This window comes from Furipterus horrens, unplaced genomic scaffold (assembly GCF_987537825.1).
Source record: "Furipterus horrens unplaced genomic scaffold, mFurHor1.1.pri manual_scaffold_15, whole genome shotgun sequence".
NCBI classification, from domain to species: domain Eukaryota; kingdom Metazoa; phylum Chordata; class Mammalia; order Chiroptera; family Furipteridae; genus Furipterus; species Furipterus horrens.
The window spans coordinates 22,245,843-22,263,238 of record NW_028327185.1 but is presented as its reverse complement, the minus strand read 5'-3'; the positions used below and the strand labels follow the sequence as shown (position 1 = coordinate 22,263,238).

General features: G+C 39.1%; 1 protein-coding gene across 1 annotated transcript in view; it reads left to right on the top strand.

Moving 5' to 3' along the window:
- Window positions 1-1,497: 1,497 nt before the first annotated feature.
- LYST (lysosomal trafficking regulator) overlaps window positions 1,498-17,396 on the top strand; it is a 127,772-nt gene continuing 111,873 nt past the window's right edge. The window contains exons 1-3 of the mRNA XM_090263455.1: window positions 1,498-1,569; window positions 5,288-5,504; window positions 16,009-16,099. Coding sequence (XP_090119581.1) covers window positions 1,523-1,569; window positions 5,288-5,504; window positions 16,009-16,099 — 355 coding nt within the window. The 5' untranslated portion in view covers window positions 1,498-1,522. The remainder of the gene's footprint in view (window positions 1,570-5,287; window positions 5,505-16,008; window positions 16,100-17,396) is intronic.

Genomic DNA, 17,396 nt, shown 5'->3' with positions numbered 1-17,396 from the left:
CGCGCCTGTGTATAAAGCCTGGTATCGGAGTAAAGGAGGCGCAGCGGATTGTGCTGACAGATAGAATTACAAGCTTGGATAGAGTGAAACTCCATGGATATCCAAACTGGCCTTTGCAAAATACAGAGATAAAGAAGCCATTCTCATTTAAGCGCATTAGAGAAATTCCTCCCATGGCCTAGAAATGTCCCTTGATAAGAGAGGAACAGACGGATCCTGTTGTCTGTCACCTTTTACTTCTGATGGCCATGCTGAGTTAGCTGGAATTGTCTTGGCATTGCAAGATAGATGGCCCCACCTGTACTAGTCCAGCTAGAGGGTGCTCGTCATCGGGGCAGTTAATACAGTACCGTCTCGCTGCTCGTAATTTGACCGATAATTTCCCTTTCCATAATTTTAGAGTTAGAAATACATGGATGGCTTTGATTAGCTCAGGAAGCAGCAGGAACAGGTATGGAAGGCATGTTGAGACTCCCCCCAGAATTGTTCCATTTGGTTGAGCAGCTGATGCAGTGGCCACTGGTGTTTGGCCAACGGAATGGGCGAGTGGGACTGAAATCTAGCCTGTGCTTTGATAGCTGTGTGCCTGATGTGGACCTGCCCCAGCCTGGGAAGAGATAGTGTTTTCTTAATTCATACAAAGTCCTGTGTAATCTAATAGCAGCCCTGTCCCATTTCCGGCCTATGTTATCATCAAGTGCCTAGATTAGTGTGGGTTTGCCAGCTGAAAGGAATTCAAGACAGTTCTCTAGATATGAGCATTTTGAAGCAGTTAAAGATCATTCCGATTTTTAAAAAAATTGTTCAAAATAAACCTTCATATTTGTCTTATAACTGTAATAAGAAAATCTTTTTCATGCCCCTGTCTGATGAAAACTAGGGAGAAGAGGAAACAGGTAACTAAAGAGAAGCATCTTGTTGCTAACTCAGCAGCTGGAATGTATCATTTAGTATTTTATAAATAGCTTTCATTATATAGTACACAAAAGATTAGTTCATTTAAACAATTCAGTAAGGATATGATATTTGGTGGTGGTTTATTCAGTGACTGTAGTATATTCTGTGTTCTTATATATCTCAAATACTTCTCACTCTTACGTAAGAGTAACTTACTTGGCTGTCCATAGTATAATTGATATTCCACTACGTCCTAGATTCCAGTGTTAAGAAAACTGATCTGGTCGCATCTCCTTCCTTTGTAAGTTAACTGGTGATTTACCTGGAGGTTGTAAATTAGGCGTTGGGAGGGGAGGGCTGGGGAGCTATGGTCAAGTTGCCTTGCTCAGATCAAATACCGTCTAAGAGTCCCTATCTCAAGATTCCCTTCTTGAAGTTGTAGGTGTTTTTAGTGTGCTCTTGAGATTCCAAAAATTCATTGCTGTTTCATTCATTAGATATGAAGATTGGCCACTGGGTTTTATGTCAGAACTTTGTTAAAAGTTACTTGTCTTATTATTGCCATTGATATGTCTTTTTTTCTTGTAGGTGAAGCTTTATCCTAAGAATATTTTTCACCTAGTTCATGAACTCAAATTGTACTCTAAATGTTACAGAAGTGTTGAAAGATTGGTAAGTATTTAATGTAATAAATATTAGCAATCAAAATACTTGGTTCAATCTAAGGCTTTGAAACTACATAGTTATATGATATTAATTAAACTGCAAAGTAAAAACATCTGAACTTTGCTTTAGAAGAAATGGATGTATAAATTATTTATACAATGACATTTTGCACAGTGGGTTAAAGGAATAAACATAATGTTAAGAGAGAAAAGCAAAGTTATAAGAGGATACATAGAGCATATTTATACAAATTTTTTAAATAGATAAGACAGTCCCTGGCCAGGTAGCTCAGTTACAGTGTCATCCTGGTATGCCAGGGTTGGAGGTTCAATCCCTGGTCAGGGCACATATAAAATATATAAGAATCAACTAATGAATGCATAAATAAGTAAAATAATTTACTGACCCTCCGTCTATTTCTCTCTCTTTGTCTCTTTCTCTCCTTCTGTTTCTCTCTGAAATCAATAAATATAAATTTTAAAATAGTTAAAATAGTAATGAATATTTTTATGAACATAAGCATGCCAAAATTTTAAAAATACATATGAAAACAATAAATACCAACTATGCAGGGGAAGAGGTGTGGATAGGGTATGGCTTTCCTGTACTGTAAGGTTTGCTTTCTTTGTACACACACAGACACACACGCATTCCAGGCACATGAACTGACTCTGACCATAGAATAGCGTTAATACTTCTTAGATCTGAATATTGGCTGTAACCTCATATTATATGTTCTTTTTACTCTTCTGGTTATTTGAAATATTTTGAAACCTTAAAAACACTGTGCAATCATCTTTTAAGTTGGAATTCAGAATGTTGAAGAGCATTCCGTAAAATGCCACATTCCTATTAGATGAACAGGAAAGAGTGAGTACTTCTTAGTGTGCAAAGCGAAAGTGCCCCCTCACCCCTACTAATGCTGTTCCGTTAAGTGCTAACTCATGCAGTTAGATGGAGGAGCATAAAGTGTGTGAATACTGGGTAGGAGAATTCAGAGTTTTTGTTATGTATATGCAGGGCTTTACATCTGGAAATTCCAACAAATTCAGTGAGAGAATTCATTAAGAAGTTTGGATGTATGATTACTATATCAAAATAAATCTACTTTCTGTATGCCTCCTAAATACCACTTATCTATCCCAGTTAGAATATATAATGGAAAACAAAAATCCCATTCAGAAAACCTAAGAAATGTGTAAAAGCTGTTATATGAAGTAAAGGCAATTTCTACTTCAAGGAAATAACAGGATAAATGTGCAAGTAGCATAAGGATATTTGTTGCAGCTTTGTTTATAATAATAAAAAACTAGAAATAACCTCTATTCAACAGTGAGAGATTGGCTGCATAGTTGTAACACATCTGTATAATGAAATATATGCAATGTATGCATGCAGCTGTGAAAAAGCAAGAGAGCTTATGTGAAAAGATTTCTAAAATAGCTACATGAATCAAAGCAGGTAATAGATCATTTATATGCAACACCCTATTTGTGTAACTATATGTATCTTATGTATATTTTAAAATGGGAAATACCATATATTCTGCATACTTTATAATGCTTTTTATTGACATGGCATCCTTTGCTTTTAGGAAGTGGGATTGAAAGCATTTCCTCATTAATTGTGATTTCTAAAAATCATGTTAATTTCCATTATCTTAATTCCTAGAAGATAGGCCCTAATTATTACCACAGATTTTATAATTTTCACATTTTAATATTTCTAAAGTTGCAGTGTGCCTTACAATTGACGGTGTAATGTAAGCACCATTGGTAGGTTTCTCTGGTGAAGGAGTCGTTGTGAGTGAACTCGGTCTTAGCTGTTCACACTAGTGCTTCAATCGAGTTACATGCTTTGCTGGCTCTACATGAGTTTTAAAAGTTTCCTGTTTGTTTTCTGGAGCTTTCTGCTGATCTCATCTGATAAGATCAAGAAAGCACCAGCCTCACAAGTTGCAGAATGATGTCAGCATCTTTGGAAGAGCATCCCAAGAACAATATAATAGTCCTCTTAGGAAGTGGTGCATGGGATGGTCTTGATGGCCCAGAAGGTGGTGTTGCATGGGAAACTCTTAAGTGGTTAGGAAGTGTTGTGCTGTAGTTTAATTGGCAGTGTTTTAATAGTTGTACCCTAAATAATTATGTATCTTAAAGTCAGTGACAGATTAAGTGAAATAAATTAATAAGGTTGGATAGATATGGACTGGATTGAACAATTTTACTCTATGAAAACTTATAAAAAACTAATATTATGTGTAATAGATACTTTTGCTTTTTATCTATGTCCAATAATATTTAAAATAATGATACTTGTTACACTAAAAAGGGGACTGTTATTGTAATAATGCCCAGGATCCTGACAGAAATCCAGGAACAAGCCATCAGGACCTAGAGTGAGCAGGAATTTTTTGGTTTCCACCTTTCCTGTTCATCTGTTCTGCATTCTGTTGGTTCGTTTCCACCTATTTGGCTTCTTCTCAGCCTCAGCTGCCTCCTCATGCCCACCACAGGCCCACCTCTATGGGACTCTTCAGCACATCAGCTCTCTCTCCATTCGGATTCCTGTGAGTGAGAGAGAAGGGAGATCTGACTGGCCCAGTGCCCCTTTGCAGGCTGCACCGGGAGTCCATCTTGTGGCTGCCTGCCCGTCAGCACCCCTGCCCGTCGGCACCCCTGCCCGTGCTCTTCAGTGATCAGGGCTGGCTGTGCTCTCGGCGGTGGGTTGGGCACTGCCTTCTCAGCAGGCACCATGGGAGGGCTCCCCCTAAAGTCGGTGAAGGAAGACTCCTGGGTACTCATCTCCCAGGTTAAAAATTCTTAAATCTTGCTGGATGTCTCAGAATTACTTGTAGCCCTAAGACGAAACTGTTTTGAAATTCTCTGGGGGCTTTACTGTTCATCATTTTTCCTTTGTGAATATTTATACATTTTTCTTTATTATATTTGAGTTTTCCCATCTCTTTGCTTTAACTGTTTTTCTTAATCTTAAAATGTTACATTCCCTTTATTTGATCCAAATGTGCAGTAAGAAGTAAAGTGGCATCACTTCAGCTGCTAGATTTCTTTAGTTTTTATTCACCTCCTGGTAAACCCTTTTTCCTTGTTAACTGAATCTGATGTGTGGGGAGAGTGGGTCAGTGATTGTCAGTTGTATGAAGTGAAAAAGGCTTATATTTTTAAAAGATCCATTTATCTTTTAAAACATGTAATACAAGAATATTTTATATGCAATGGGATTATTTTTATTCTCCAAGGAGTCTGTTTCATACAGAAAGTGTGACTCTACCTTCACTGCTACCACTCAGTCAGTATCCTCTGTTAGGTGCTTTCACTTACCCATTTTTGGTCGTGCTCAGGCATTTCATACCCAGGCCTAAATTCTGCCCTGCCTGAACATTTAAGGAGCTCCTGACTAGGTCAGAACCATGTCTGGGAATATTACAGGGTTAGGTACCAGTGCCCAGTAATTTAAAGTCAGTTTTTGGCCCCAGCCAGGTAGCTCAGTAGGTTTGGTCCCTGGTCAGGGCACATACAAGAAGCAACCAGTGAATGAATAACTTAGTAGAACAACAAATTGATTTCTCTCTCCTTTCCCCTCTTTCTCTAAAAATCAATGAATTAAAAAATTAGGTTAGTCTTTAGTTCAAAACAAACAAACTTCATAGTTTTAAATGTAAATTTTTGTTTTGCTAATCTTCTTTTTTGTAATATTTATTTTATAGCTCGGTCATGAGCACCGACAGTAACTCTTTGGCACGTGAATTTCTGACCGATGTCAACCAGCTTTGCAATGCGGTGGTCCAGAGGGTGGAGGCGAGGGAGGAGGAGGAGGAGGAAGAGGAGGAGGAGGAGGAGACACACATGGCTACCCTTGGACAGTACCTTGTTCACGGCCGAGGATTTCTTTTACTTACCAAGCTAAATTCTATCATTGATCAGGTAACATTTTCATATCAAATAATTTTTTCATCAGTATATTATCATTAATTTTAGGTACGTAACTTCTGGGTTACATAGTTTCCGAGAGTCTCTGAGATAAAGTCTAATCTATCACATCGCTCCAACAAAGAAAAGTAGCCCCATTTAAGAACATATGTTTATTTGGATACTTTTCAAAATGTCTGAAATATCTTAGAATTCAAATGGCCTTTCTTCTAAAATGGTTCCCTATATATTATTCTTATCCTGTTATCAGTGCAAGGTAACTATGATTATTAATAAAGATATAAGATTACAATTCAGAAACATATGAATTTGTACTTGCAATTTGAAAGGTTTAGTGTAAATTATGTTTAGGGAGCTTGCTAAATGTGGGGTGAAAGTAGAGAAAAATCCTTTATATGAACTAATAGTTACTGAATCCTCTAGCTTGTATATATCTACTTTAGTACATTATTGTGTTTGCTTAAAGTATTGTATGACCATGTGATATTGTGCTTATTCCTTATTATAGACTGAAAAAAATTTTAAAGCAAGTTGGAACTGTAGAGATGTTTTCATCTAACCTTTTGTAGATGAAAAACTGAGATGCAGAAACATTAAGTCAGTCAGACAAGGTTAACCTGAAGCCCAAATGTGATTTCTATCTTTATTTCATTTTAGTAGAAAACTAACATTTATTTTATGAAAGAAAAACTTCCCATCTGTTTTCCAGGACTAATTAACGTAGTTAGATAGTATTTCAATTAATTTGAATTGAAAGATAATAAGGTCTCTGTAGCATCAGTGTGATGGACATTTTAAAATATTTTAAATGTTATGGCCTTAGGCGTACACTTAATCATTGTTAAATTTCTTTTATATGACAGCATATTTCTAATAAATACATATGTTGGATAAATATAGAGACTAAAATTAAATGCCTTTGTTTTCACTGTAAACTGAGGGACCTAACAAATATAAAGAAGTATTTGTTCACTCTGGTGTCTGCCTATTATGGAATATTCCACAATATTTGCAGGTTTATGTGATTTTATTCTTTTTCATTAATGTGATTTATTGAAGGTGTGACTAAATGTAATCTAAGGTTTATATATTTTCAAACTTCTATAAATAAATTAAAAACCAGAAAAAATTAGTTGTTAGAGCACATGTAGTGATTTTTTATTTTGAAATTTTGATGATTTCATATTTATATCATACTCTATCTTACCCCACATTAGAACAATTTAGTGCTTTTTAAAAATATACTACATAAATAACATCATAAATATCAAATATCCAGGACCAAATGTTGAGAGAAACTAAAAAAGACCCAAATAAAATCAGAACTACCTAATTTTCATGTATTGGAAAAATCAGTATTGTAAAGATATCTGAGTTCTCCAATAAAAATTTCAATGGCTTTTTCTTTTCTTTCTTTCTTTTTTTTTTAGAGTATATTTTATTGATTATGTTGTTAGGCTTTTTCTTAATGACAGCATTATTGAGATATATTCACATATCATAGACTTGACCTTTGTCACATGGACAAAATTCAGTGTTTTTAGTGGAGTCACAGATAACTTTAGAACCTTCTCATCACGTCAGCTAGAACCCGGCGCCTGTTAGCTGTCACCGTCCCGTTCCTCCCACGCCCCTCAGCCCGAAGCAAACACTCATCTACTTTTTGTCTCTCTAGATTTTCTGCTCTGTCTTTGAAGTCATGAAGTAACTTTTCATATGTTATTAGATAACTACAGTCATTCAGGTCATAATTGAATAATAGGCTTTCCTGTGGTGATATTTTTTTAATTCCTTCTTTTCCCTCAGCACTTATTTTTTTGGAATATCTGTGGCAGTGATAGTAGGAACAGTAGAAGTAGAGTGAAATTAATAGCCTTTAAAAAATAGGGCTTATCAATATTTAATTGTTTAGACCAGGGAATGGAGAATGATCATTTGGATCCTTGAGGGGAATTTAATTGCACAAGATGTAATCATTGAAGGTGGAATCAGAACGCTAGATTCCAGGCTGCCCAGTTCAGGAGGAACTTGAGCTTTTGTCTGCTTCTCAAGAGGAGGGAGGGGTACTTGTGGGAGGAACTCTTGGGTCCTCTGGGAGAGAGACGATTTCAACTATCGACAGTCTGCTGCTGTCCTTTTGCTGTATTAAATTGATGTTTAATATAAAGAATTAAACAGACTTTATTGACATCTAATTTACATTTAGAAAACGCACAGATGTATAGTGTGTATTTGGATGGGTTGTAACAAATAGATTCACCTGAGTAGCCACCTCCCACATCAATGCCTAGAGCATTTCCACCCTCGGAAAGTTTGCCAGGGCCCCCTTCCGTCAGCCCCTCCCCGCCCCTGCAAGATCCCACCGTTCTGCTTTGTAGCGCCTGAGTGTAGTCTTGCTTGTTCGGGAACTTCGCGGGAAGGGAATCATGCAGCGTGTGCTCTTGTGTCTCTGAGGTTCACCCATCTGCTTGAGTCAGCAGCGCGCTGTTGTCTGTCTCCGGAGTCTTACTGTCTGGAGTCACCACGGTTTGTTTGCGTTCCCTGCTGTTTGACCGTTTGGGTCACATCCATTTGGCTAGTGCGAATAAAGCCACTGTGAGTTTACTTTCATTTCTCCTGGGTAAATATGTAGGCATGCAGTTGCTGGGTCGAAGGGGCTGTTTAACTTGGGAAGAAACTGGCAAACTGTTCTCCAGTGGCCACGCCTCTTCCCTCTCACCGGCCTGGTGTGGGAGCCCGCGCTCCCCCACGTCCTCTCTGCGTCCCCTCTGACACCTGATGCTTTCGAATCCGCTCGTGTGTAGGTCCCCTCAAACATTCTGTGTCGCCAGGCTTTTTACTGTTAGCATCAACGTGAATATAAAATAGCAGCTTACTGTGGTTTTAATTGGCATTTCTCTGACAACTAAGGATATTGAGCTAGCTCTTTTGTGTGTGCTTATTGGCCATCTGCATATCTTCTTTTGTAAAAGTTTGTTCAAGTTTTGTGCCCAATGTTTTTACATTTTAAAAACAAATAATTTCATAGAGTACATGAAATCAAGACTAATCATTGTATTACACAAGAATATTAATTATGCCATGGGGAGTCACACAGCTATGTTTACATTAACCCCCCCAAATTAAATATAGACTTGCTGTGCTTGTTATTAATGTGTGTCTTCCCTTCTTCCCTCCTCCTCCTCCTTCTGCTCCTCCTCCTCCTCCTTCTTCATCTTCTTTCTTCTTCTGTTCTCTCCCTCGCTTTCCCTTTCTCTCTCTCTTTTTTTTTAAGTTTGGATTGTGCCCATTTTAAAAGTCAGGCTATTTGTTTATTCAGCTGTGGTAATTCTTTATGTATGCTGGAGAAGAGTCTTTGATTTTGAATATGTTCTATGTGACTTGCCTTTTCATGTCTTAACAATGTCTTTGAAGAGCAGTATTTTCTTTTGGGAATACTGCTTTCTGTATCCTGTCTGAGAAATCTTTGTCTTACAACCCCAATATTGTAAAGATATAAAGATATTCTATATGTTTTTTTTTCTTAGGAGCTTTTTAGTTATTACTTTCACTTTCATCTGATCCATTTTGAATTAATACTGCTGTATGGTGTGAGGTAAGAGTTATGGTTTCTTTCTGCCCCTTCTCCCTGTATAGTTACCTGGTTGTTCCAGCAACATTTCTCCTTAGAAGTCTTCTCTTTCCCCCACTGAATAACTTCAGCATCTTTGCTGAAAATCAGTTGACTATGTAATTATGAGTTTATGTATCTGTCATTTATTCTTTGACTAATCCCATGCTGCCTTGATTATCATGGCTTTTATAGTAAGTCTAGAAATTAGGTGGTGTATGTTTTCCAATTTGTTCTTCATTTTCAAGAATGTTTGACTATTCTAGGTCCTTTGTATTTTCATATAAATTTAGAACCAGCTTATTAATCTCCAAAAATGCCCTCTAGGATTTCAGTTATGATGGCATTGAATCTAGAAATCAATTTGGAGAAAATTGGCAAGTTAACAATGTTGAGTTTCTCAGTACATAAGTGTAGCATAATCTCTGGGTTTTTTAAGTTTTTTTATTTTTTTGAGCCTTTTCTCATTTCTCTTCAATATTTTGTGGTTTCCAGTAGAACGGTATTGCATATTTTTGGTTAAATTTATTCTAAATATTAAAAAAATGTTGGTGTCATTATAAATGGCGTTCAAATTTATTTCCCTGTTGTTTCTTGCTCTTAGAAATATAGTTGGCTTTTGTATGTTGACCTGTGCTAAATATATTTATTTCTATTTACCTTGAAACATTTTTTTGTAGATTTCTTATTAATTTCTATGTATACAATCATGTCATCTGTGAATAATAATTTTACTTCTTTCCCAATTTCTGTACCTTTTATTCTATTTCTTGCCTTTTGTGCTGGCTTCTAGTACAAAGGCTGAGGAATGTGATGAGAGCGAGCATCTTCCTTGTGTCTGACCTTAGGGGGAAAGCAGTCAGTTTTTCACCATTAAATGTGATGTCAGCACTAGGGTTTTCTTAGGTGCCTTTTATCAGAATGTGGAAGTTCTCTTCTATTTCTAGTTTGTTGAGAGTTTTCATTCTGAATGTATGTTGGATTTTATCAGATGCCTTTTCTGTATCTGTTGAGACTATCACATCTTTCTCAAATTCTGTTAATGTGGGTGAACTATGCTGGTGCTTTCTAAATGTTGAGCCAACTTTGCATTTCTCTGTTAAACCCAATTTGGTCATGATTTATTAAATACAGACATGTTGATCTGTTTTTTCCTAGGAAAAAATACTCAGCTTAAATAGTACTACATATATAGTACTATTTTAATATATATACACTAGATGTATATAGTATATATAAATATATTTTAATGGTTAAAGATTGCAGAATTGAAGTTTATACTCAGACCTTTACAGGTTTTTGAAAGAAACTTTGCCCAGCTTAAAAAGTAACAATTATCCTTGATTTTAATCTTGGCACCAGTATCAAGTAGATGGACAACTTTAGTTAATATTTAATTGCTCCAGATCACAGTATCTTCATCAGTAACATAAGTACATATAATTGGGTGACTTAAAGATCTCTTTCAACATAAAAATTATTAGTTTCTATGTAATATTTGGCTATGATAGTTTCTAATTTCTTCTATACTATGATTATTTATATATATAAATGTATATATAGCTTAATTCTGATGTAACGAGTAGAAAATTGCAATGACTTATTACCAACAGACTATATACCGAAACCTAACTAGTATGCACACCATGTGTTATAAATACTTGAAAAAATTTCATTGTATATGATTTGCATACCTGTTCACACACTATTTGTTTTGAATGTCTCTGTCCCTTTTAGTGCAAGCTGTTAGTATTTTTTGATAACACATCTTTCTTTAAAAATGTGGGTTGCTCTTACTTTAATGGAGTCCATGCCTTGCCCAAAACCACATCTGTTGTTTTTGAGACAGGCCTCTCTCCACTTTGGGCATGTAGGCTTGTGTCGAACAATGTCCTCAGGATTCTTAGTTGTGCTCTTTCCTACCCAGCTGACAAGGCCTTGTGAAGTCTGAACAAAGAGTATTGCAGCCAGGCAGTTACCAATATTTTTCCTGGGAGGGGAGGAGGCGCACCGTGGCACCGTGGCCCGCACGCCAGAACTGCTGCTGCTGGTCTGGTTTCAGACAGCCCACAGGCCAAGAATAGTTTCTGTAATTTTAAAGGGCTATTAAAAGAAATAGAGGACTATGTGACAGAGAACATATATGGCTCACAAAGCCTAAAATATTTACTATCTGGTTCTTTACAAAAAAAAAAAATTGCAACCTGTGGTCTAATTCAAGAAAAACTATTAGCATAATATTTGACACCAGTGGAAAAAACAGTACATGTAATTCTTCTGAGACCTTAAAAACATTTGACAAAATTCCTCTATTTTTAACAAAAATAAAGAATAGGGGGTTTCATATCAAAGAGTAGTAAAACCAATAATATATTTTAAATTTTCTATTTTTCAATTACAGTTTACATTCAATGTTTTATTAGTTTCAGGTGTACCGCGTAGTGATTAGACCTACTAAGTCATCCCCCAATGAAGTACCCACTTCACCATGCACAGATGCTATAACATTATTATCACTAGACTCCCTGTGCTGTAAAAAACCAATACTGTAGTATTTTTAATAAGAAGCTCTACACTAGAACTGACATAAGAATAACTATTACTATTTCTGTTTGATATCAAGTTTAAAAACATGCAGTAACGAAGTGGATGATGAAAGCCATGACAGCTAAATGTGGCAATGGTGAAGTAAAAATACCATTTTTAAAGAGATGTGCACAGAGAAATCCAGATCACCCAGAAAACTCCAGTAAAGTTACAGAACATGACAAACATACTCTTTTCTTTAGCTATAGCTATACACCTAGAAAATTTTAAAAAATATTTTATTTATAGTACTAATGAAGACATGTTCATATTTGTGTATCTATATTAGAAATAATTATAAAATTTAATAAAAGACAAATAAATAATGCTCTTATTTTTGCTTATGCCTGAAGTACTAAATTTAATTAGTATGTCAAAATGCTGATTTAGGTACCATTAATACCAATTAAAATAACACTCTTGATGCAGTCCAAGTTTCTTAGCGTGTCATCCTGAGGTCCCGAACCACACTGCTCTGGTGCCTACCTGCCGATGCAGCTTCAGTGATATTGTTCTGATTTGGGATCTCAGCCCTTCGCCCAGCTCACTTGCCCTTTCTCTCCCATTGTGCCACCATCACTAGGATGGGTAGGATGGGCAATTAATATAAAATCCAGGCTAGATTTGTGAAGGGTACAGTGCTGGCACCTGGCAGGTACGCAGGAATTGAACTGAAAAAATTACCAGCTGAATGAGACTACTTTTACTGGTTACTATTGCTATGGGGAATTTAAAAAGGTATGTCACAGTCATTTTCCTTGCCTAAGGGGAAACATAAAAATGGAGCATTAAGTGAGGAGTGGTGTGATTTCTAGGAAGAGCCGGAGAAAGGATCTGTTTATGGCATACATTGCCTAATATGGCATGTTGAGAACTCTCCACTTGGATGGTGTGCAGTAACACCCATTCCTCTGGATACGGTGACCACTTGGTTTGAAACATAGTGCTGCAAGTTCTAATCTGCCAGGGTGTCCACAAATCAGAGGAAAAGATTTTATGACTTACAAAAGGGTAGAATTACATAGGTGGTTTCTGTAGGACTTGAAAGGATAAATATACCTGGGAATATACATACTCAAAAAAGTAATAGGTCTGGAGCATTACAGAGAGCGCCCCATGGTGAATTGTGTCAGAAATGATTGTGATTGTTGTGAAGGATTGTGCCTCACTCTCGTATTGGGCAGCGGAGAGGTGACAGTGTCCTCAGGTCAGCAGGCCCAGGACAGGTGCCAAAAACCAAAAACCTGCCCTTGCTTCCCTCTCATTCATATGGTTTCCAAGCCCACGGTTTCCAAGATCTAATCCACTTGGTGGAATTGGGGTGATGGGCCTGGTGTCCTGAGCTGGGAGGACAGTGATCTTGGGTCGGTGCAGGAAGAAAAGCCTCACAGGGAGGTGTGGCTGGGGCTGGGCCTTGAAGCAGGGGGCCCTTAGCTGTGTGAGAAGGCGCGAGAGAGGTTCCAGACCACGTGTCGTGCAGAGGCCAGGGGGCTGGAGTGCCCGTTCATGGAGCAGTGATGACTTGCCAGTGCCCCGTTGGGGACCAAGGCTCAATTCTAAGGACAGCGTGTCCGGAGCACCTCACACACGCTTGAGGTTTCTGCAGGCTCCATTAGAATGTTAGGGCTTTGTCTGCTGGACGGAAAGACTCGGTCAGGAGGACTTGACAGGAATGACGTGCCCAAAATTAGTGCACAGATTTTTGAGACCATATACATTTTGCTGGCATCCTAAAACATGCTGAGGTCCATACTGAGTCTGAGCTGTGTGTGGAAATATTATCCAGACCCCTGTAGACTTGTAAATTTTGAAGTTAATAACATGGAAATGGGGCCCTTGATATAATTTTTACTTTGAATCCAGAACTTAAAGTCCTTCATGCAGACGATGTCTATAAAAATCCAGCTGTGTACTAGGATTTGGTGGTGGAGGAGGATGATCGCTAAGGACTAGGACCTGCGCCCTGGAGTCTGTGCTGTGAGGGAGCCCTGGCAAGTGTGACCGAGAAGCTTTCCATCATATCTGGAGATAAAGTCAAACTCCTGGGCCACGGCCCAGGAGGCCGCGTTGGGTCTGGCACTGCCCGCTCGCTGGCCTATGCCCTCCAGCCTCGTCTCCCAGCACTCCTCGTTCCCATTTCACACTTCCTAGAAGCTGTTTTCCTCTAAATCTTTGCATGGATTCCTTCTTCTCATTGACGTACCTGCTCTAGTGGCCCATCCTGAATAGGCTGTAAAATGTCCTCCTTGTTATCACTCTGTCATCTCTCCCCTTTTACACTTCCTTCTATTTGAACATTTCTTATGTGTACCCATTATTTTATTTATTTATTTTAAATTATTTATTTATTAGTTTGTTTGTTTTTAGAGAGAGGGGAAAGGAGAAAGAGAGGGAGAGAAACATCACTGTGTGGTTGCCTCTCACTCACGCCCCCAACTGGGGACCTGACGTGCAACCTAGTCATGTGCCCTGACTGGGAATCGAACCAGTGATAGTTGGTTCGCAGGCCGACGCTCAGTCCACTGAGCCACAGCAGCCAGGGCAGTACCCATTATTCTGTGTCTCCCCTTCTAAAATGTCAGCTTTGTGAGGATGTGAACACTGTGTTCCTTGTTCACCGCTGCATCCACATAGTGGGGCGCAGTCGAAGTGTGTTAGAACAAGAGGGAAATGGGTGCTCAGACATCACAAGTTCAGCAAGTCGCTTGCTGGGCTGGAATTAAACCAGGAACACAAAACCGAACTGGACCGAGGGGGTGCGAGGAACCGAGACCTGAAGGGCGGGTTGGAGGGTGGCAGCTGGGAGGTGGCGAGAGGGGGCGGCAGGAGCGGTGTGTGTGAGGAAGACGCCATGGGGTGCGGAGAGCTAGGGCTCAGGGGACCCTTCGTAGCCGGCCCTGTGAGGGGTCGGGTGTGGCGGTGGAGCTGAAAGCCAGCCGCCCTTCGTTCCTCAGTGCTGTGCTTTGGGGTGCGGTCCTCGCCGCTCCTGGCGCTCTCTGTACCCTCCCTGGGAACTGTACTTGTGTCCTCGACCCCCGACTCTTTTCATTCACTTTGTATCCTTTTCTTAAGCTCCAGACCTGTCTGTCTGACTTGACTACAAAGCTCTGTCTACTGGAATATACCACAGGCATCTCAAGCTCAGCACGTCTGAAGGGCGCCTCCCTTGTCCCCCCAAAATCTAGTACTGCTCCTGAATTTCCTGCCCTGGTGAGCACGTTTTCAGTCACCTGGTAGCCTAAACCGGAAACCCTCTGAGTTCTTTAAGACCTTTTGCTCCTCCCTCATAACTGAGGGTAACCACCTGCAACTCACTGCCGGCTCCCTTACGGCCCCTCACACATGTCCACTGAGGGTGGCTCTGTCAGGGCACGTGCGGCCCCCTCTCTCACCGGCCTCACTGCGTCCCTGCCTCCAACGCTGAGCAGTCGCCATCCCAGCTCTGCCTGCATAGTGGCCAGTGTGGTCTTGCTGGCATGCAGAGCTGACCCCTCCCCACTCCCTGGTGTGTGGGGTAGAAACCTGACTTGTCATTAAGTCCTTCACCGCCGTGTCTCAGGTGTCCCAGCGCCAGCTCTGTAGCTCCAGTCCCCACTCCTGAGTGATAGGGTGGCTCCCTTCTGTGCACCCCTAGACCGAACACCGGTGCCACCCCTGGGTACTTACTCATGCTGCATGCCTTCTGTTCTTTACCTGTTTGTGTGCAAGAGTCTTATGGACCAAATGAGGGGCCTCCTCCAGGGCTCGGACCATCTCCAGAAAGGGTAGGACAGCAAGTGCTGTGGACATGGTGTGCCATTGATAAATATTGGATCACCCTCACTAACAAGTCTTTCTTGAATATGTTTTCTTTATTAATAACGTCTACTTCTCTTTTTAAAGTTGTGTTCTTTGAGTCGTACATTTAACTGCATGAAGACTTTACATTTTTCTAGTAACTTTATATTATTTGTTTGCTAATTAATAGGGCTTAACTTTTCCTTTTCACTTGGCACATTTGTTTTTTCACAGGTGAGGAATTCTTGCCATGAGCATGGTGCTGTGACAGCTATTTGTGGAAAAATCAGCAAGAACGTGCTAAATACCATCAGATACTCTTACATTCTTCTGTCATTGGAAATGTTTATAAGTTGAGAAGTATCACAGCTTTAATTGGTTTTTAGATATGTTAATTTGAGTCTTAGCTTCTCAAATGCAACCTTTCAAGAAAAAAAGGAGTTTTGGTTAAATATAAGAGAAGGTGTTAGGAATTAACAGTCTCCTGACCTCAGAACATGAAGGGTTCTCTCATTTCTAACACAGGCATTGACATGCAGAGAAGAACTCCTTACTCTTCTTCTGTCACTCCTTCCGTTGGTGTGGAAGATACCTGTTCAAGGAGAAAAGGCAGCAGGTATGTACCTTTTTCCTTCCTTCCTTCCTTCCTTCCTTCCTTCCTTCCTTTCTTTGTTTCTCTCTCTCTCTCTCTCTCTCTCTCTCTCTCTCTCTCTCTCTCTCTCTCTTTCTTTCTTTCTTTTTTTCTATAAATGGACACTGCCTTTATCATATCACTTGTGTTATCAAAATTCCACTGGGAAAAAGTGTTCCTCTGGAAAGTTGCTTCTGCACAAACTGGCAGTAACAGAATAGAGTAGTCACAGGGATGTGAAGTCCAGCACAGCGAATGTAGTCAGTAACATAGTAATGACTAGGCACAGTGCCAGGGGGTGCTAGAAATACTGGAGGGATCACTTTGTAGAGCATGTGATCATCTAACTACTACGCCCTACACCTGAAACTGAAACAAAGTAATATCGGATGTAAACTGTAATTAAAAGATAAAATTTTAAAACATTGTTATGCTTACACTAAAAAAAGTTACTTCTGCTTTATTGGTTGATAAGTTCAAATTCAGAGCATTATATATTAGTTTGGTACTTAATATGAAAAATTCTTTAGGCAAGCACATTTTAATTTCTTCTAATAATACAAAAACCATGGTGCTTTCTTAGGGGGTTACATGAATGTAATGATAATTCAAAAGTATATGAAGAAGCAAAAGGACAAATCTAGACATGCCATATAACATCTGAGAAATGGATAGTGAGAAGTTTGAAGAAAGAAAGTAAAGTTCCTTTGCTTATTTTTATTTTTTAAATTTAAATCCACTTAAAATTTAATAAGATAGACTCACACCAGAGAATATTCATCATTGATATCCAATTTGTCCTACAAAAGCAACTGACTGACCTACAAGTCAAAACTCTCGCAGCCCCTTATTGTTTTTGTGATGTAACCAATGTCAGTGGCATCTTCCACCTTCGTGAGCCGCTGTGATGGAAACAAATAGCAGCATTTCCCGGCTGAAAGACGGTAGCACATCACTCCACAGGCCATGTACCTGGCCTGAAACCAAGGCATCCAGGAGACCAGGCAGAGCAAAGATGGGACAAGGACCGTCAGCTCTGTCAAGTTTCAGTGGCTGAAAGAAAAGTCGCCCAGCTCAACCTGATAGGACCGATAGCTTTGGAAAAAAATAATTGTGATGATTTTTTCATCTGTTTAGATTTGTAAGCTTAATTGTAAGAACAGAAAAATCTTTGCCAGTTAAGGGATATTTTTCTCCTTTCAACAAGACGTTCAAAGGTTTTCTTAGTGACTTCTGTTGACAATACTTGTACTCTTTGCTTATTTTTAAACGCTGCTTTCTA